At 51.8% G+C, this 21,197-nt stretch overlaps 1 protein-coding gene and 1 long non-coding RNA gene across 3 annotated transcripts in view; one reads left to right on the plus strand and one right to left on the minus strand.

Annotated features, from left to right (window-relative positions):
• GABBR2 (gamma-aminobutyric acid type B receptor subunit 2) overlaps positions 1 to 21,197 on the minus strand; it is a 333,176-nt gene that overhangs the window by 13,860 nt on the left and 298,119 nt on the right. Inside the window, exon 14 of the mRNA XM_040631654.1 lies at positions 2,704 to 2,814. Coding sequence (XP_040487588.1) covers positions 2,704 to 2,814 — 111 coding nt within the window. The remainder of the gene's footprint in view (positions 1 to 2,703; positions 2,815 to 21,197) is intronic.
• LOC103678506 lies at positions 10,545 to 17,585 on the plus strand. Of its 2 annotated transcripts, XR_572702.2 has the most exons (5): positions 10,545 to 10,618; positions 10,938 to 11,004; positions 11,591 to 11,634; positions 16,941 to 17,040; positions 17,265 to 17,585. It is a non-coding gene; the product is annotated as an uncharacterized LOC103678506 (long non-coding RNA). The 2 variants fall into 2 exon arrangements; XR_572703.2 differs by lacking the exon at positions 10,938 to 11,004.

Raw genomic sequence — 21,197 nt, forward strand, 5'->3', positions numbered from 1 at the left:
CCCAAGATCAAGAGTCGCACCCTCCACTGTAGAAACCAGCCAGGTGTCCCAGACGGATTTATTCTTTAAAGATGCCTTTCAAAATGGGGAGCCGGAAGCCCAGGCAGCAGATACCAAGGGAGGGAAAGAGTCCAGTGGCTGTTGAAAGCCTGCTTTGTGCTGGTTTCTTCGTGTGTGTGGTTCCTTCAGTTCCACAGTGGGGGCTGTGACGGCTGGGCCTGGCCGTCCACATCTTCCAAGGGAAGAGGCAGAGGCTGGACCTGCCCAGGGGCCCACACCAAACCATCACAAGAGTCTCTACACCTCATAAAATGTAGGCAATTCTGGGGACCTGGTGGTTGGCTGCAAATCTCTGAAATGTGTCAGAAGGAAATGGACAGTAACTCATTCTTAGGCCTTCAAGGATAGAATGAAGTTTCATGGGCACAAGTTATATCGAGGCAGATTTTGGCTGAGGATAAGGAAGAACCTTCTAGAAAAGCAACCCATCTATAGTGGGTTGAATGGTGGCCCTAAAACATATGTCCATATCCTAATTCACTGGAACTGCATATTTGGAGAAAAGGCCTTCACCGATCTAATAAAGGCTGAGATGAGATCAGCCTGGATTATCCAGGTGAGCCCTAAATCAAAGGACAAGTGTCCTTGTAAGAGACGCACAGAGGAGAGATGGCCGTGTGAAGACGGAGGTGGAGACTGGAGTGATGAGGCTGCAAGCCAAGGAATGCCCGGAGCCATCAGCGGCTGTGGGGAGGCAAGAAAGCATTCTCCCTAGAGCCGTTGGAGGGGGCACGGCTCAACCTTGGCTTTCGACTCCTGGCTTCTAGAACTGTGAGAGAATAAATGTGTGTTGTTTCGAGCTGGTCTGTGTTCACCAGTTTGTGGAGATTCGTTACGGCAGCCACAGGACCCTCCGAAGCAGGTGAGCTCCCCACCTGTGGAGCTATGGCAGCCGTGAGTGAGGGAGCGCTTGTCGGGATGTTCAGCGGGGGCTAGAAGTGCTGAAACTCTGACAGGGGAGTGGGCCTGCAGGGCTGGGCATACTCTCCCCAGCCTTGAAATCCTGTGGTTTCAGAGTGGGAGGCGCTAGGAGCTAGAATTTTAGTCACAAACCCTAAGGGCCAGGAGGGCTGAGGACAATTCCTTCTGCACACTGGAAACAGTCAAGCACTTGTGCTGCCAAATACAGCTTTTACTGACACGATCGGGCTGAAGGTGTTAGCTTCACTGGAGGAGATATGGTCATCTCCAACCACTTTCGCAACTAGGCGGAGAAGATAACGGATGGTCAAAACATTACAGATAAACGCCGTTTAAAGAGTCAATTGGATTCCTCGTAATTGAATTTCACAGAGTCTCAGGATCAGGGAGCTTGGAGTGGGAGGGGTCCTGGAGAGTCGGGTTTCACTCTCTTCATTCAGCAAGGGCTGGGGGCCTCAAGTCACGGGTACTGCTCATCCCCTGTGAAGGAAGCGCCTTCCTTCCTGGGGGCCACCACCCATCGCAGCCACTGCTCTGTTGTACAAAATCCTTCACTAATGTGGGCTTGACAGCTGCCCTCTGGCAACTCTGCCACTGATGATGGCTCTGCCTTCAGGTCTATGCCTCCTGTCTCTCACAGCTCCGGTGACCATGTCTCCTGAGCACCCTTCTCCAAGCCCAGGGCCACTGCCCAATCCTCAAAGTCCCATTTCCACTCTGGGCACCTCCTGTGGACACCTTCGGGGTCACTACCTCGTGGGGCCCAGGCTGCAGCCCAGTGGTCCTCATAGAATCCCTATGGAAACTAGTCTCAACTAGTATGAAGTGGGGGACAATCTCTGCCTACGGTCCCCTAATACACGCTCTTCTGGTGTGGCCCCTCAGAAATAGTTCTCCAAAGCAGGGGCAGGTAAGGATGCATTTGAGCAGTACAAGAAATCCCATTTTATCTGATCTTTGGAGAAGGCTTCATTCTTGGCCTCTAAGTGGAGGCTACACAGAAGTGGATGGCGGCTTAACTTTCCTGTAGAAAGACGTGAGTCAGAGGGCATGGGAGCTGGTTTCCTGTCCCTGGAGGGATTTCAGTAGAAGCACGGTTTGCACAGGATTGGAGAGAAGATTCAGGGCTCATCGTGGGATAAGGTGGGATGTGGCTGCCCTTTCAAGTCCTTCCAGAAGTGTGGGGTGGGCTTGGTTTGTGATCTTTGATTCTAACAGATGGGGGGAGTGGAAAGAGTACTGGGTTCGGAGGTTGGAGGTTACTAGTGTCCTTTAACCTCTCTGAGCCTGACTTCTATAAGAGGAGGAAGATTCCACTCATCTCCCACAGATTTTGAGAGAATCCAGTAACATGTGGGATGTGAACGTGCGCCAGATGTTGATAGACTGCCATTCTGGGAGCAGTACGGTGGCTGTGGTGAGGCACACTCACAGGTGTTGGGGTTACTCTGTGGTTAAGCTCTTGAATCTGCCTCTTACTATTGAGTGACCTCGGGCAAACCAAGTCTCAGCATCGTCATCAGTGAAATGGGGCATTATCTGCACCCATCTCAGAGGGTTATTGTGGGAATTGAGAGAACACGTGGCAGACATGGGGCCTGGCAGTTAGTAAGTGCTTTGTCCTGGGGGCTCTGTTTATTTTTATGTTCACAGAGGCCCCTGGGAGAGAGAGCTCTAACAGAGAAGCAGCCCCCCAACCTCTGCCTTCTGCTCCGCACCTACCATGAGAAGCCCCTTGTAGGCATAGACGATGCCAAGCCAGATGGTCATGTGGGTGTTCTCACAGTGCTCCAGGAGAGGGCGAATAGAGATGTCCCGTCCTGCTGGGTCCGGCTGTGCAAAGAGAAAACAGAAACCCAGGGATGGCACTGGGCACCTTTCCAGCAGCCAGGGCCCCAGCTGAGGGCCACTTGCCCTCCCATGAGCTACAGGCAGTCCCTTGTCCAGGAAGCCTTTTGGACCCCTCTTCTATGTTCCCATGAAGCTGCTTTCTGTTTGTTGGTCATGATTCAGCCCTGCACTCTAGTTATCTGCATTCTTCATGCCTTTCAAACATGAGTCAGATCTCCTGAGGGTGGGGAGTGGGTCACTTCTTGTGCTTCTAGTACTTAGCGTGAGAGCTGCATGCATCTGCAATGTTTGTTCAAAGAGTGAAGGTGAGAATAAGGCACAAAGCTATGTCAAGAGGGCTTCAGGTGTCTCTGGGATTAACTCCAGTAACTGCTGGCTGGGCCAGCCTTGGGGCCTGTGGAGCTCTTCTAAGGAGACCTTCTTGCCCATCACCCCCAGCGAGCGAGCAGTGGGGGCAGCCATGTTATATACCACATGACCCATCCTGGGCCAAAGCTGATTGGACAGAGGGTGGGTACCTGACCCACAGCAGCCAATCCAGAGCCTGGTCAGAGACTTAGGAAGTTTCCTAGTGCAGTGCTCTGCTCAAAGAGGGATGGTGGTGAGGACCCTATGCAAACACAGTCTCTCTCTCAGGAATTTGAGCTGGGAAACTCTGGGTGAGAATCAGCCACATGGTGGAAAGAGGAGAAAAACACACCCAGCGAATGGACGAAAAAAAAAAATTCTACATATGTTTTTTTCTGAACCATTTAAGAGTAAGTTGCAGACATCCTGACATTTCACCCCTAAATATCTAGCAAGCATTTCCTAAGAATGAGGAGATTCTCTTATATAACCACATCTACTTATCAAATTGAGGACATTTAACTGATACAGTATCTAATATGTTATCAATTTTCAAATTTTGCCAATTGACCCAATAATGGCCTTTCAGACAATTGTGGTTTTTCCAAAGCAGGGTCCAATCTGGGACCCTGCCCTGCATTTACTTGTCTTTAGTCTCCTTTAATCTTCAACAATTCCTCAGCCTACTTTGGTCTTTTATGTCATGGGTATTTCTAAAGAATCCGGTTCATTTATTTGGTCGAATGTCCTTCAATTTGGGTTTGTCTGATGTGTTTTCATGATTAGATTCGGGTTAAGCATTCAGGGCAGGAATCCTATGTAAAGTGACGTTTCTGCCTCCTTGCAGCTCCACCTCAGTGGCACATGATGGCACTTTGTCCCATTATTGCTGATGTTAACTGTGATCATTTGGTTCAGGTGATGTCTGCCAGATCTCTCCACTTCAAAGGTACCATTTCCCCCTTGTAATTAATAAATACTCTGTGGGAAATACTTTGAGACTCTGTGAGTGGCCCTTTTCCCCCACAGACATCAACTCAGTGGTTTCAGCATCCAGTGATGGTTTCTACCTGAGTCACATTCCTTTGGTGGCACAAAATGGTGATTTTGGACCTCTATCATTTCATTTACATACTGGCACCCCACTGTAAACAAGATCTTTCCTTTCCTCCCATTTATTTATGCATATCAGTTTGCATTTAGGGGTTCCTTTTTCTTTTCTTTTTTTTTTTTTTAAAGATTTTATTTATTTATTCGACAGAGATAGAGACAACCAGCGAGAGAGGGAACACAAGCAGGGGGAGTGGGAGAGGAAGAAGCAGGCTCATAGCGGAAGAGCCTGATGTGGGGCTCCATCCCAGATCGCCGGGATCACGCCCTGAGCCGAAGGCAGACGCCTAACCGCTGTGCCACCCAGGCGCCCCTTGGGGGTTCCTTTTTCATTTCCATTACTATCATTCATTTTAATGTTCAAATTTTCCCAGATTTGGCCAGTGGAAACTCCCTCATGCAGCCTCATGTGTTTTTTCAATACATCCCCATACTTTTTGGGAGCACTTTCCTAAGTCTTGGCACAATACGTACTTGTACTTCTTTGTCCTTCCCTTTCCCCAGCCTCAGAACCAGCCATTTCTCTGAGGAGTCTTGGGTCTTTCTGGTGGAGAATGATATTTAGAAACCAAGATCTGGGCACTAGATGTGCTCGCTGTTCCTAGGATAACATTACGTTTAGGCCCTTCCTTCCTTCCCTCACTCCCTCCCTTATCTATCTATCTATCTATCTATCTATCTATCTATCTATCTATCTAATCTACCCATCCATCCATCCTTCCATCCATCCAATATCATTCTATGTATCTATCCTTGTCTCCCTACCATCTGTTTATAGATGTAGATAAAGTCCTATGCCACAGGGTTCTTGCTTCTTCCCGTCCTGTATTTGCATCTTTCTTCTCTCATAGTGAGATCCCTGGTTTCCCACAATATCAAAGTAGTCACTCATTTGCTCAATACTCAATAGACACAAAATAGTTTTAGAATTTCTACATCGATGCACTACCAATAGCAAATTTACAAAGTAAAGTTGAAGATATATTTGCAAATCTGTTTGCCTTTAGAACAGATACCCACTGAGAGTATCTCGTCAAAGAACTGTGTCCAGGATGGAGTTGTCCTGTTGAGACCCAGGGTAAAGCCACATGCCCGAGGGTAAGAGGCAGGCAGCCCCAGCATCACTCACCAGGAAGAAGGGACATTTTGGTGGGATCTGGGAATGTGGAAAGCAGGCCTTAGGTAACAGGGAATGGGCACCCTATTTCTTTGGGCCCTGCACTCTCAGCCTGGCCTTTGAAGCAGGCAATGGTCTGGACTCCTGTGATTTAGGGAATGACTGGGGTTCCACATGGAAGCAAGAAGAGCGAGGGAAGTGGGGCCTGTGTACTCAGGCCATTCTGTAACCAGACCATCCAGTTGCATGCTCTCTCAGGCTTGTTTTTCCTTTTGTTGTCCTAAGCCACAGAAAGCCTTAGCTCAGCCGCGTTGGTTCCATGGTCATTGAGTCCACACATAGGCTCCGAGTGACTCCCTGAGGCCTCTGCCATGGCAGCAGTGGGGACTAGTGAGAGACAGCCCAGGAGAAGGTGATCTCCAGGACCCACAGTCAGAGCTGCCAGGCCAGAGATTTCCCCTCCGCTGCGACCCACTCAGGAGCTGGGCTGGATTCTAGTAACGGTGATGGGGGGTTTCCTAATGTCTTTTCATTGTTTAATTGAGGAGACAGCGAAAGGCGGTGAAAGGAGCTGGTCCGAAGGTCAACAGTGATTTCCAACAGTGAAACCTGGTTTCTCTAATGCCTGACAACCAAGCAGACATCAGAATGCAGTAGCACAGGCCCATTACGGTCATGCCTGAATAGCAAACCCATTAATGATGATAGTAGCTGTTGTTCTACAATGAAAGGCAATAATTTATGATGGACTCTTAGATTCTCTCTGTATAAAGGACAGATGCTGTCATACCCCATTGTTCAATGTTATGAAAACTCTATCCACGGCAAGCCGAGTGGTTGTCTGGCTCTTACATCCCCAGTGACAGAGAGCCTGCCCCCTCCCACTCTTGCTGAGTGGCTGCACAGTTCTTTTACCGAACCAGAACCTTGTCCTATACCTCCACCCCACTGGTCCTTGCCTCTCCTCTGGGGTCCTCAGAATAATCCGAGCTCTCTCCTTGCGTCTGCACGCCCTCCCTCAGGAGGCCAAGAGCTGCAGTGAAGACACACATCGCCCCCTGCCAGGAGTCGACCTGGTCCTTCAACCTGCTTGAGTTTACCATCGATCTATAGTCCTGTAATCGATCTCAACCCTCCAGGTGGTGGCGAATGAGGCTGCCAGTGCCCTTGCTCCACATCTCCTCGGCTTTCTAAACAACTACCTTCCACTCGTGATTCATATGTTCCTCATGCTTGATTCCATTAGGTAGTTTTCCTCGGACTGCTACTAGCTCTGTCTCCCCCCTTCTGCAGCTGACATTCTAGCCAGGTTACCTTCCCCCTGCCACGCTCCCCATCCTGGTCTGCTCTGACCGAATGCCTACATCTGGTCTTTTAGCTCCCCACCCATCTCAATAAGCTTGAGCACAGCCTCCACTGCAGAGGTGGGAGGGCAGCAAAAAATCAAGGGCCAGTCGAGAGTTCAGAGAAGTCAGTGGTCCGAGGGTGGGCGGAGCTGCTTCTGCCCTATCCTCCCAGGCGCAGATCCAGAAAGAAGCCACAAAAATCTCTTGATCATTAACGTCATCCCCACACAACCCCATGTCTGGGCACACTGTACGTGGATCAGAGCAGCAGGGGTTGGGGGGAGGTTTAGGAACGATGAGTTTCATGCACTCCTGGGGCTAGGAGATGGGGAGTCTGCATAGTACCCCTGTACTGAATCTCAAAGCCAACTGTAAAAGCCATGCGTTTTCTTATCTGATCTGTTCTAATCGTGCCTGGGACTGGAATTCAGAGTGGTCTGAGCAGTCACACACATGGGGAGGGATGTATTTGATGATGCAAAGGGTGGGTTGGTGGGGGAATGGGGAGGGAGGGCAGTGGGGGCTTGGAAAGGCGCCACCACCTGAGGGCTTACTTGGAGTCGTTGTCATACACCAAGGTGCCACTAGAGGGCATCCAAGACCTGAACGGAGGGTCTGGCCGAGTGGCCCCAGATCACCCTCTACTGAGGACACGGAGCTACTTTTGTGGCTCAGTGGGGCCTCGAGGCCTTCAGCAGCATCCTGTGCTACTTTAGAAGGCACCCAATGATCTTAAAGGAGGCCAGATTTCCAGGCACCTTGGAGGACCGGCCGCCCACCCCTTCCAGACGGCAGGAGTGGCGTGGGACGGTAGGGGATATTGGGGAATATGGGGCTGGAGGACCCAAGCCTACTGACCCTACATTCATCCTGCTCTCAGTGTGGGCCTGCCTTGCAGCCCAGGGCCAGCGATCCCAGGGCACTGACCCGTGCTCGCTCCGGCAGCACACACACAGGGCACAGACCCCTGCAGACGGCATACTATGGTCTCCTATCAGAGTCTGAGCCAGGATTTCACCCCTGCCTCTCTGTATGACTAGGGACTACAGCATTTCCACTGGTCTAAATCAATCTCCATGGATGACCAGCCTATAAGAGCTTTCGAATTGCTTTTTCCCTTCTTTATTTCTCTTCCTTACTTGTTGCCCACCTGGGCAATTACCCAAGTAATCATTCATTCATTCCAACATAGCTACGAAGCACTACCATTTGCTAGGTACTGTTCTGGGCAGAGGGGAATTCAACAATCACCAGGACAGACAAAGCCAGTCCTCAGGGCTCTTCCGCTCTGGTAAGATCAGGACAATTCCACGAGAGACAGCCTCAGAGGGGGAGGGAGTCGACCTCACCCAGTAACAGCTGCCCTAGGAACACCGAGTGCTGCTCGTCACGGGTGACAACAACGCTTCAGGTGCAAAGCTGCCAACTCTACCTACGCTGTCTTGTCAAAGCCTCTTAAGAATCCAACGACGTGTCGTATCCATTTTACAGATGAGAAAGCGGAGGCACAGAAAGAACTTGCCCCAAATCTGCAGCTAGTAAGTGTCGGAGCTGGGTTCAAAGCCAGGTCTGTCTGCCACCCACACCAGTGGTCTTTCCTCCCTCACCAGGTGCCTTTCCCAGCCTGCCCTGCCTCTCGCGAGCACCACATCACATTCCAAGGAGACAGTGGGCATAATCTTAGAACCCTGCTGTAGAAACTGGGAGGGGCTGCTTGTGGGAGGAACGACTTCATTGTGAAGTGCTCCGTAGAGGCCTCCTCTGAAGCCCCTGGAGCTCCGTGAAGGCCGTGCTTCGGTGGCGCTAGTTGCACACAAGCTGGTTAGGTGCTCTTCCTGCCTGACGGGGCGCAGTGCCCGGCAGCGAGGCCATGCCTGTCTGTGCCGGCCGCAGGCTGGAAGTGCTCACACCTGACTCCCGGTCCAGCCCGCTGCTCTGCGGGAGGCATGCAGAAGCTGCCTGGGAAAGCCTCCCCCATCTGTGCAGCCAAAGGAGAGCAGCTGGCTTGAGAGTCCCTCTGCATAATGCAATTACTCACAATGTAGGTCAGTGGCCCCCGCACACATCCTGCTTTGTCAGGCCGCAGGCACGGAGGGGCAGGGGGTCCGGGCATGGGTTGAGGTGCTGAGTCCTGAAAGGTCAAAGGCCTTGGTTTTGCTCTGCCACAGACTTGCCGGGTGACCGTGGACATGCCCCACCCTTTTCTAGACCTCAGTTCCCCGCTTGCAAAGTGAGTCCGAGGGCTAACTTACAGCGTAGTTAATGTGAGCCGGAATAACGGAGGGATGGTGACAGTCGTCCTATATTTCATTTCAGACTGTATTTGTCTGACACTCACTCTGCCTGCTGTGTGCCCGGCACTGTGCTCCACATTGGGCCCAGGTGTGTCAGGCTGACCGGGTGCTTGTCTTCTTGGAGCGGGCGTTCTAGCAAGGGCAGACCACACAGCACAGCTGCGAAGAGAACAGCGATCCGTGCTGCAAACGGGAACTAGAAGGGCCAAGAGGGGCATCGGCTTCAGATCGGGTGGTCTGGGAAGGCTTTTCTGAAGTGGAGACATTCAGTCTGAGGAACAGCAGCCATGTGAGAACCTAGGGGACAGCATTCCTGAGAGAGGGCACAGCAAGTAGGAAGGGCTTCGGTGTGTTTCAGGAACCCAAAGGAAGCCAGTGTGGCTGGCATATAGTCAGTGAGGGACCAGCTCTGCTTCCCACTCGATGCTGTGCACACAAGCCCCCAGGGAGTTTGTTAAAGTGCAGATGGGGTCAGTAGGTCTGGGTGGTGCCCACGGTGCTGCATCTTGAAGCAGCTCCCAGATGACACCGATGCTGCTAGTCCCGGGACTGTTGTCTGGGCGGCAAGGCCTTAAAGGATCTTCTTTGCTTAAAAATGCAGATTCTTCTGTCGCTTGCACACCTGTGACCCACAGTGACAGCTGAGCACAAGCGCAGACTTGAAGGCTTGTCTCTATGTTCTAACCCCGGATCAGACCCCAGTAGTACTGTGTTTCCGTGTGTCCTGCGTGGGGCTGGCCAGGGCGCTTAGGGCTAGCCATGTTGCTGGTCTGGGCAGGGAGGGTGGGGGCTCCGGGTGGCGGGAGTGAAGAGGGTCACGTGCCGCACCTGTGATCATGGGGCCCTTTGTCCCTTGGACCTTTCATGCTGCCGCTGCTCTGAGTGGGTCAGGTTCTCAGCCCCACTTGGCCAGGGCTTCTTGCAAGGATGGGGGTGTCTTCTACCTTCTGACCAGCTTCCAGAAGCTGGCTTTTAGAACTTTGTCCCTGGGCCATTCGTGCTACTTTATTCTTTTTCATTTCAAAGTTGATTTTGAAATCTATGGTAAAATTGGTAGGTTTTCCTACTGGAGGTGAGGGTATGTGAGTATCAATGTGAGTTTGAGTGTGTGTGGTGAGGGGAGGCGAGGCTGTCTGGCCTTACTGGGCTGCTTCTCTTTTCCTGGGAAGGTAGGTGAGTCAACACTGCTTTTGCTGGGGGAGATGGCGAGGGAGTCCCATCAGGGAAGTCTGGGCAGGGAGGGGAAACGGCCCTGGGTTCAGACCCCAGCTCTATCACTTGCCAGCTGTGTGACTTTGAACACATCTCTAAGCCTTTCTGAGCCATGGTTTGCTCATCTGCAACCTCCGGGGTTGGCAAGACGATCACAGGAGGTAAACGGTGTGTTTAGCAGGCTTTAGAGGCTGGAAAGCCTGCTCCTTATGTGTAAACCGTCATCATTATCTCCAACTGCAGAGTCAGAGCACTGAAGCCAGAAGGAACCTTCCGGATCCCTCCGGGGCTGGGCTGCTTATCTCAACAGGAGCAGTCCCACATCTCTGAGGCAGCAGAGCTAGAAGCTGTCATTTAAGGTAAGGAATTTTTCTTAGAATATTTGGTTATGAATTTGGGTGAATTTTTTCCAAATCCCAGATCTGGAAGGGACCTGTGAGATCACCCACCAGGGTGTCTCAACAGGGGTGCTTCTGCATTTTTTTCTTTGGAGGGGGTATGATTCTTCATTGTGAGGGACAGTCTTGTTCCGTGCAGAGCACTCAGAGTCTCTAGACCGCAGGCCCAAAATGCCAGGAGTGTCCTCTGGTCACTGGGACAGCCCAAATCTCCCTCCCCTGGCTCCCCATTTCCAAACATGAAAGGGATCATGCATTAGTCCAATTCCTCTTTTTATAGATGGAGAAACTGAGGCCCAGATGAGGCCTCATAGCAAGTGGGTGACTGAATGGAGACCCAGATAAAGGTATCCTGACCCTCCATGCCCTGTGCACTGGACCATGCTCGGGCTAGCACAGGAGGGGCCAGCCTTGTGGGCAGCTCACCAGCTGACATTTATGGGGATTTACCATTCATGGGTGCTTGGCACTGCCCCACCAGCCCTCTGGTGCTGGCTTTTCGATGCATCCAATCTGTGGGTGCCATACACCCTTGCTCAGGTGCACGTGAACAGCTTCCAGATCAATGTCCATGGGCCCCAGAGCCACTCACCCGATGCCCACTGGCTACATCCTCATGGAGCAATGCTTTGTGGAGGGGAGATGAGGTGGCTGGGGGAGGGTGGGTAGGTGGCTGGGACCTGGCTGAGAAGGGCAAGGGGCCCTGGTCAGCATCAGGCCCCCAGGGGGAGAGCAAGACCCTAGCCTGGTCCTGTTCAGAGAGGCATTCTGAGTTCGACCTTGGAATTAGTGGGAAATCCCATGGTTGTATAAGGGTCACAGCTGGGGTGAGGATTGTCTTGGGGATGTTAAGGGCTGACAAGTATAGTAATTTCTAGCTCTTTGCAGCCCATATGTATTTATACGAGAATCTCTCTTTGATTTCGACCTCAGGGCAGTCTGGTGAAGGAGCCAGGAATTTTATACCCATGCTACAGGTGAGGAAACTGAGACCCAGAGAGGACAAGAGACTTGCTTAAGGTTACACAGCAGGTCAGAGGCAAAGGCAAGGCAGCCTTCTTCCCTGCAGAGCAGGTGCGGGCGTCGCAACTTCTGTCCTTCCTTGTGGCCTGGCTCTGTTCCCCTCCCTGGGCAGGGGGCCTTCAAAGGTGCCCCAATTTTCCTTGGGCCTGAGTCGGAGGCCTCTGGAGCAAGCCTGGAGCTGGAAGGACTCACAGGTGTTGCTGCCGAACCCCAAGCCAAGAGGTGCTTGATCAGGGGGGACCTTCACCAGGCACGCTGCGCACGGGCGTCGGCTTCACGGTCTGCACGAGGACGCTGGCATCATGCGCTTTTCCCCAAGCCTGCCGGGGCTGGGTAATGAACGAGACCGGGGCCCAAACACACGCCTCCCCTCTGGAATGATGACCCAGCAGCACATCCTCGAGAGAGGGTCACCAGGGCACAGCTGGGTGCCAGAGCAGGGAGAAGCCCGTGGCCTTTGGGGGTGTGCGGGCCACGGATGTGTTCCACTTGAGCTACACAGGGCTTAGAATATTTTGCCTTCACGGTCAGGATTTAAAACTCAGGTGATTCACAGGAACACCCAGATTTCTGGCTTCCCTTGAATGGGACACCAGGCAGCCCAGGGCTTGCCTGCGTGAGCTGGGTCTGTCTGCCACCCACCCACGTCTGTGCTGCTCGTCCAGTTCTTCCCAGATCTCAAGGCCCATGAGGCCTCAGCTGACATTGGGTTATGCAGAAAGATGGGTTAACTAGTCACATCGTCGCCTGAGTTTTGTAGAAGCAGCAAGTCTGCTGGCTGACATGGGGCAAGCAAGCCCCTTAGCCTGTGAGGTCTCCTCAAGTGCCAACATGCGGAGATTCTGTGTGGCGGCCCCAGATGGGATGCAGGCTCGGCTGCCTGGGGTCTGGCTTGTACCAACTCGGCAGGACCGGGATGCCCGGACCCCTCATGTCCCAACCCACGGGGCAGAGATCCGCAGCACGGGGTTTCCCAGGGTGCATGCGAGAGCCACTGGTGGGCATCAGTAGGAGGTGGAGGCTGGAGGGCCCCAAGACCAGGCCCCTGCAAGGATCTGGGGGGTGCTGACCCAGTGGGCAGAGGATGAGCAGGCTGATGAAAAGAGCAGCAGCAGACAAGAGAAGGGAGGCCTGTGTCTTTCAGAGCCCACAGGAGTAGTAAGATTCTGAGATGTTGTAAAGCAAACCCTGAGCATACACGAAACCCAGAGCTTCATGAGGGAAGTCCCCAGCACTGCCTGGAACATGATGGAGGGAAGGAAACTCCCACATGCTGTGCTCTGTCACCCCCTCTCCTGGGCAGTCACCCCTGCCCCCACCCTAGCCCCAGTCAGGTCTAAAACTCCTCTGTGGGAGCTTTCTGTTTCTCTTGCCCTTCAGCCGAGCTTTCTAAAAAAAAGGGGCCTGGAATGCCATCTACATTCTTTCCCTGCTGCCACAATCCCCAGGCCACTGCGATGCTCCGCATGGTCTTGGTGACCAACCTCCTAGAGGTCAAAGGCAGGGGACCCTATTTAGCCTTCTGCTCCCACGCTCTCTCCCTTCACCTCCAGGCCTTGCCTTCTCCTGACTCTTTGCCCTCCTCCGCTGGGGCCTTCTCCACTTCCTCTACTTGCTCCTCTTCCTCCTCCGGAGGGCAACCCTTTCCTCGACGTTCCTGGGCCTCCGACCTCACATTTCCAGTCTGAACTCATCACTCTGTCCCCTAAAGCTGCCCTTCATCCCAGGTTGGCTAGCTTAGAGAACTGCTCCACTGTCCACACCAGTGAAACCAGAGCCCCGGGCATCCCTTCCTTTCTGATCCCACCCTGGCTCCCAACCCAGAGATCTTCCACAGCTTCTCAAACCACAGGAAAGACGCCCTGACCCGTGACTCCAGCACTGTGACCCTCTGTGATGGGCCTTGACGCCCATCACCAGCCTCATGCATCCGTGGCGAGGCCTCATAATGTCCCCTCCAGGTCCTGGGATGCCCTTTCTTCACCACCATGTGAACAGCACCCACTCCTCCATCTCTGAAATCTTTCTAGGGACTCTTGTCCTGCATCTGCCCCCCCGAGGCCCCCGTGCTTCCTGCCTCTCTTCAGGGAGGCCCATCACCCCGTGCTGGACATACTGTGTTCGATTATTCCTCCCCCTCCGGTATCACCCAGCATCCCCTCCGCCACCTGTATCTCCTCTCCACACCCCCCTCCCCGCCATTTCCTGCCTGCTCACCGTGTGCCAGACTCTGGGCTAAGCGTGTTCTATACACTGCCCGTTGCATCCCAACAGTCACCGCAGGAGTGAGCTCTAGTGAGCCCCCTTTTAGGGGGCGCTGGATGAGACGCAGAGAGGCTGAGTGGTGTGCCCAAGGTCACGCAGGCACTAAATGATAGAGCTGTGACTTGCACCCTGGTCTGCCCAATTTCCCAAACCTTTGCTTTAAACCGCAGATCCAGAACGACGCCAAAGTGTGCCCTGGTCACTGGAGTGTCAGTAGTGGGTTTCAAGTGTCCCAAGACGGTGCTCTCCTTGGCCTTGGGGCACATGGATGGCCAGGCACCTCCAGCCATGAGCTACCACTGTGGTCACTCTGGGGTCCTGCCCTACGCTAGACTTTTTCTTGGCTCTGAGTTGGCCAAAGGCAGCCCCTTCTGTATTTTCCAGTCTGGCCTGGGCCTGCCTGCTGAAGTGCCCACTCACCCTCATCCTGCCTCTAAGCCAGCACCCCTCAGGCCAAGGGCCTCTTTGTGGGGGCAATTGCCCCTGGCCTGGGGAGAGGTCTGTGGCCCCAGGACTGAGTAGAGCTCCCAGCCCCAGTCCCTGGGGACACTGGCACTGCCCCCCCCCCCCCACTTAGCCCAGACCTCAAGGGCCCCAAGCTCGCCCTACTCAGCCCTGGCCTGGCCATGCAGGTGCTGTGTGTCTCATCACCCTCTCGCAGGGGTCTGCTGCATGGCCTGGCTGGTGGTTCACGGCCACTGCCTGCTGTCAAGTCCACGCCCGGCTTGGTGTGAACAGGGAGGGGACGGAGCTAGGGTGCGAGGAGGCTCTAAATCAGGAAGCACGAGCCTGCAGGATCGGATAGAGTATTCTACCACTGCTGTACACGTGCCTCAATTTTATGGTTTTCAATGTCATTCGATCTGCCTAACAACCCTAAAAATTCAGTAGGGCCATCAGCCTCATTCCCATTTTGCATAGAAAACACCGAGCCCAGGAACAGGCTATAACCCACCCCAGGGAACACACTTGCATCCTGACTCCTAGCCCAGGGCCCTTTCTGGTGTTTGAGCTACTCCCTGGAACTGTGGCTCGTTCTGGGAGTCTCAGTTCGTCAAGGAGAAAGGAAGGTGACTGCCTTGGCGGGGATCAAGTGCTCCCCCCTGCCACCCGCTCCCTGCTGCATCTCAGATTTTCCTGTTTGCCCTTGGCTAAGAGGCAGGAGGGCGACACAGCAGTGCCCTGGGATGACGGACAGCCACTGGCCTTGCCTCTGGTTGAGGGTTCTTGCTCCAGCTCTGTCACATGCCCATTTGGAGCCCCACGTTCTCCTCTGAGAAATGCCAGTCACCTGCTTTGAGGGTTGCTCTGAGCACCGAGCAAGAGCACAGAAGACAAAAGACGACAGAGCCCAGAGACACACACGCCCCAGGGTAGTGCCAGTGAGAACAATGCATCCGTTTCATTTTCCTGTTGTCATTCAGGGAGGCAGGCGGACTGGGAGCCCCCAAAGTGCAATGCTGCGAAGATTGTTCCAAGATAGGATGTAGTAATTGGTGCTGCTGTCACCGCTGGCCACGCTTGGGATCCCCGGGTGGCAACAGGCTCCTGGCAAGTGGGCATGCCCCCTTCCTCACCCCGCAGCCGGCTCGCTTTTCTAGGCCCGTTTCCTTCTGCCTTGCCAGTACGCGCGCGCTCTCTCTCCTAAGAGATACACACATACAGTCTTCTGAGATCACGTTGTTCTAGTTTGTGGACTCACACACCTTTTAGGCTTCAAGAGCCCCAAACGTTTTCTTTCACTTCCATTCCTCCCTGTGTAGTCTCTGCCAAGGGTGTCTCCAACCTTTCTTTGCACAGCTCTGGTGATGAGACACAACTTCCGAAGGCAGCACAGTTCATTCTGGGATAGGTCACATTAAAGCGTGAATGTTCTTCCTCCTCCTGGACTGAGAACTGCATCCCCAGAACTTGCCCCTGCTGGTCCTGGGTTCTGCCTTCCGGGGCCCTGAGGGTCGTGGCTCCGTCCTGGCTGCAGCGGTGCTAATTCCACTGAGACCTCTCTTTGCTGGCTGGACGTGGCACAGTTTTGGGCCCTCTCCCTCTCCTGGCCACCCTTCATCTTGTCACTATCCGCATAGGGTCTGGGTCTCTTATGAGAACACAAGTTTCCCAGGGGATCTGAGTAGGGCAAGAGTGGGGTCCCCTCCCCACACCTAGAGCCCTACTCACTGGGGCTGTCCCCTGAGCTTGCTCTGGGTATTTGGCAGCTGAAGCACAGCATGGAGCTTGGCAGTCCACAGTGCCAGTATCCATGTTTAAGGGAATACTGGTGCTTGAAATGGTCACACACACACACACACACACACACACACACACACACACACACACACCCCTGTCTGGTGTTCCTTAGAGATCTAAGAAACCACAGATCTCATGCTGCAGAACCCCCGAGAGTTCTCTCTGCCGTCCGGGAGAAATGCACCACTGACCCCTCCTCATCCCTCCCGACACTTCGGGGTCTCTTTCCACACATGGTGTGCGGCCCTACTGTGCAACTCCAAAACTCAGCCACCAAAGGCTACTGCTAGGTGACCTTCACGATCTAACTGAAAAATAATTTCAAAGGCCCAAATGAGAGAAGGGGGTGAGCACCTAGAGACAGGATGCGGTGGGGGGAATAAGAGGAGCCCAGTGTTAAGGAGGTTGGAAGGTGTACACTTTTCCTGTGAACCAAAGAAAGTGACAGGGCTTTGGCACGGCGAAAAGCAAGCCCACCATCACCTCTCACATCACTGAGCATTTTCCACGTACTGATGTTTACAGTCCCATGCAGGGTAGGGCAGCAAGTGCGAGCCCTCTGCTGCAGAGGGGGAAACAGGCTCAGAGAGACGGAGTGGGCTGACCAGAGGGGCTCCCCGACACCCCAGCTGCTGGTCCATGGTTCTCAGCCCCTTCACCAGTAGGTGGGGGTTCCAGGGCCCATTCTGGCCAGCGCGCTATGAGGGAGGTGACATCGCCCCTTGTGTGCTCGAACCTAGACCCCTTGTTGCAGGACCGGAGAGCCGCCAGCCCACCTGCCGGCGGGCCCAGATCCCTGAGCTGCCTTGCGGAAGGCAGTTACTCTGGAGACCACGCGGAGGCACAGGTGGACGGTGAGTGAGAGAGAGAGACTTCTGACGTGTTCTGCTGTTAAGTTTTAGGGCTTCTTTATTACAGCAGCCCTGCTCAGCCTCTCGCCGCCAATAGAGAAGGGCGATGACATCTGTGTTTCTGCTCTCACGTGTCAGGCACCGTGCTAGGGACTTGGCGCCTGTCACCGCACGCAGTCCTTGAAGCTGCGCGGGGAGGAAAGGGTTATTCTTCCTCTTGTCTACAGTGTGGGCGAATGGAGACAGGGCCCTGGCCCCGGTCACAGAGCCACGAAGGTGAAGGTGCGGCCCTGGGACATGAATCTGGGTCTCTCTGATTGGAAAGCCTTGATGAACCAGTGATTTGCAGAGGCAGATGGCTATTGTGTTCCAACACCCTGTTGGGCTAAATGCTTCCTTTGAAGATGCAAGATCGCACAGATTGCTTTTCTCATTCAGATTTTATGCCTGAGTAAAATCCTTGTGCTATGATTTATTATAGCAACACTGATTTTCCAATTTTAAGACAACAATGCAGCTTGAAATAAAAAAGAAAGAAAACACTGAAACATTTGAAACCTTTGCTTTAGATCCTTATTTCGTCTGGCTTGAACTGCGTAGGGGCCTCCTTTCCTCCTGCCTCCAGGCTCCCCAGTGGCGCCTGATGGCCAGCACCACCTTTCCCAAACAGAGTGTAAGCACGCACCCTCCTACTCGAAACCCACAAAGACTCCTCGTCCCCCCCCAGCAGCGCTTCCTAAATTATATTCTGCAGAATATGTAAGTGTAAATATGCTCCATGAAAAAAGGGTTCCATGGCCAAAAAAGTTTTGGAAATGCTAATGAAAATGTTTTTATTATTAAATATTAATAGTTTAATTAAAATTTTTAAAGATTATTTATTTATTTGAGAGAGAGAGAGAGAGGGCCAGCGTGCAGGGGGAAGGGCAAAGGGGAGAGAGAAGGAGAGAATCTTAAGCAGACTCCGCACTGAGCTTGAAGCCCAATGCGGGGCTCCATCTCACAACCCTGATATCATGACCTGAGCTGAAACCAAGAGTCGGACACTTAACTGACTGAGCCACCCAGTTTTTTTAACTGCAGGACTTTTCAGAGCCTTTAACATACTAAAGCCTAGTGTACATTTCCAAGAGGCAGATGCATAGTTTTTGGGATTTCTTAAATGAGTGGACCATGAAATCCCCCATTCCCTTTTATTTTGGGACACCTAATGGGGATTAGCATTCTATGTCATATACTTTGGGAGGATGTTGGCTTTTAGGATAAAGTCTGAAGTTCTCAGCTTAACACTCAGATCCTCCCTGGATTTGGTCCCAGATCACCTTCCAAGCTCATCTCACAAACCCCTGTCTCCGTCTACCCCAGGGTTCAACCTCCAGACACCTGTTTGTCATATGCTAGGTTGTGGGGTTCTCTGAGCTGTGACCTGGAGAGAAGACAATGGTTGAGGAACAATATCAGAAGCTTGACACAAGACAGCCTGTATTTGGGGGAATGTGAAGAACACTCAAATTAGTGACGCGGCTGGGATGAAAATGGGAATGAGGATTGCACGACTAATTGAAAGCCATGTGTTTACCGAGGCTCAAAGGATCCCTTTTAGAAACAGGAACTGGCCCCGCATATGCCAATGAACAAGGCAAAATGGGTGCATGCTGGAAACAAAAAGCACCAAGATATGCTGGGCTGAGCCACAGATACCAATGTTAATAATAAAGAAATTAACATGCACAGGAAACGCAGAAGCTGCCAGGAGGCTGATAAGAGAGCGTTATTAAAAAAGAATGAGCAGTGTAGCAGAGAAGTGAAATTAAGTTTTGCATTTCTTTTTTACCACGGACCCCCAAAATACTCTATGGGTAATAAATAGGTCTTGATTTACTGCAAAAATACCAATGAGGCTGGGGCCAGAATTTGCTATTGACCCTCTGGTCTGGCAAAATAAACAGATCAATCATCCATCAGCCAGCCAGTTAATGAGAATATAAGGAAGTGCATTAGTCTAGGACAGGAGACCGATATCAGGTGGTTCAAGATGCCAGCCCTGGGACCAGACTGCCTGAGTGCTAGTCCCAACTCTGCCACTCACAAATGATAGGAGCCTGCAGCAGTGATTTAACCTCATTGTTGCTATCTGTGAAATGGGTGCAAACATGGTACCTAACTCATGAGATTGAGGTTTAAATGGACTGATGTGGAAAACCCCTAGACCAGTGCCTGGCCCCAGGGAAGAGCTCATCAGGGCCAGCTGTTACTACTGTTACATAGCCCTCTACCCCGCCTGCTGCAATCTACCCCCAGAAAAGCTCCCTGATGACAGCTTTCTCTCTTGTTTTTTTCTCTCTCTACACACACACACACACACACACACACACACACACACACACACACACACGTTTCCACCTCCCAGACCATCTGAAAGTAAATTTCAGACTGCATGACACTTCAGCACAAATGCATACGTTGTCCTACACAATCACAATATGATCATACCTAAGAAAAATATAATAATGCCATCATATAAAATGATAACTAGAGTGAACTTGGACAAAGAGCTCATCATGTTGGTCTACAGCTAAAATTCCTTTAATGGCTCCCAATTGCCTCTCAGGTTAAAGTCCAAGCTCCCTCCAGCCCTATACCTACTTTCAACTAAAACGCAGCCAGAAGCAACTGATTCTTGAACTCTTCCCCAGACATAGTCTATACTTACCTGCTCAAGGATTTTCATCTACCAGGAATGCCATTGCCTCTAATATCTACTCCTTGAAGTTTTGCCCATTATTTAAAATTCAACTAAAATTCTATTTTGTCCAAAATTTATAAGCTCTTTCTAGATGAAATGCATCTTTCTTTTCATATGCCCATAATATGTGGGAAGCTAGTGTGATGACGTATTTCACACATGGAGGAAGGCAGGGACAAAAGAATCACGGAGAAATGAAATGGATCCCTGATCAAACTGTGCCTGAAGTCCACATCACCTCTGCATCTTTCCAAGATGCCAGTAGGTGGCCTTTACTGTGCACTCCAACTTAAGTTACTTGCAAGTGAAAATATCCTAATGGCTACTGTAGGGATTAGGGCTGACAATCAGTCTTCTAAAGTTGTGAAGCAACAGTAGAAAAATACAATGCATTATGCCTCCAGTTGGATGGGAAACTTGCTGTTCCCCAAAAGCATTTCCCACTCTTCCTACCCTTGCTTTGGAATGCTCTTCACCTGGAGGGCCCCTGTCCACCTTTACCTGTTTTTTTAAAAAGTTGAGATAAAATTCACATGACGAAATTCATCCTCTTAACAGTTTTCAAGTGTATAATCAGTGGTTTTTAGTATATTTACAATGGTGTTCAACAATTATTACTATCTAATTTCAAATCCTATTCATCACTCCAAAAAGAAACCCCATAAGCAGTCACTCCTTATTGCCCTCTCCTGGCCCCTCATCAACTTCCTGTCTTTGTGGATTTGCCTCTTCTAGACACTTCGTATGGACAGAATCATACAATACGTGGCCTCGTAGTGTCTGGTTTCTCTCACTGAACATGATGCTTTCTAGGTTCATCCATGTTGTCATGTGTATTTGAACTTCATTCCTCTTTATAGCTGATTAGACCACATGGGTAGACCACATTTTGTGTATCCATTCATCAGTTGATGGCTGTTTGAGTTGTTTCTACTTTTTTTTTTTTTTTTGCTAGTATTAGTGCACACATTTTCATTTCTCTTGAGTGTATACCCCAGGGTGGTTTTGCTGGGTCACACGGTTAACTCTGTTCAAATTTTGAGGAAATGCCAGACTGTTTCACACAGCTCCCATTTTCTTTATCCAAGTCCCACTTGTTTCTTTCAAGATTCGGGGGGGGGGAAGTCCCCTCTCTTCTTTTATGGGGGAAATATTTCTCAAGGCAGTATGATTAGCCCCTCCTCTGTGATCCCGTAGGGCTGGGGGCTGAGCTGTTCCAGCATTTCCACCTATCCTGACATTGTCCGTGAACATTCCTGTCCCCCGGGGACTGGAACAGTCCTGAGAGTAGGGACTATACCTCCACCGTTGCCGTGGCCCCAGTGTCTGGCATCCAGTGATGTCCAGCCAGTGAGGTTCTGGCGACTGAATGAATGGCTCCTGGCTCTCTAGCAGCCTCCTGGTGCAGCTGGGC

The sequence above is a fragment of the Ursus maritimus genome, unplaced genomic scaffold (assembly GCF_017311325.1).
Source record: "Ursus maritimus isolate PB19 unplaced genomic scaffold, ASM1731132v1 scaffold_17, whole genome shotgun sequence".
In the NCBI taxonomy this organism is placed as follows: Eukaryota; Metazoa; Chordata; class Mammalia; order Carnivora; family Ursidae; genus Ursus; species Ursus maritimus.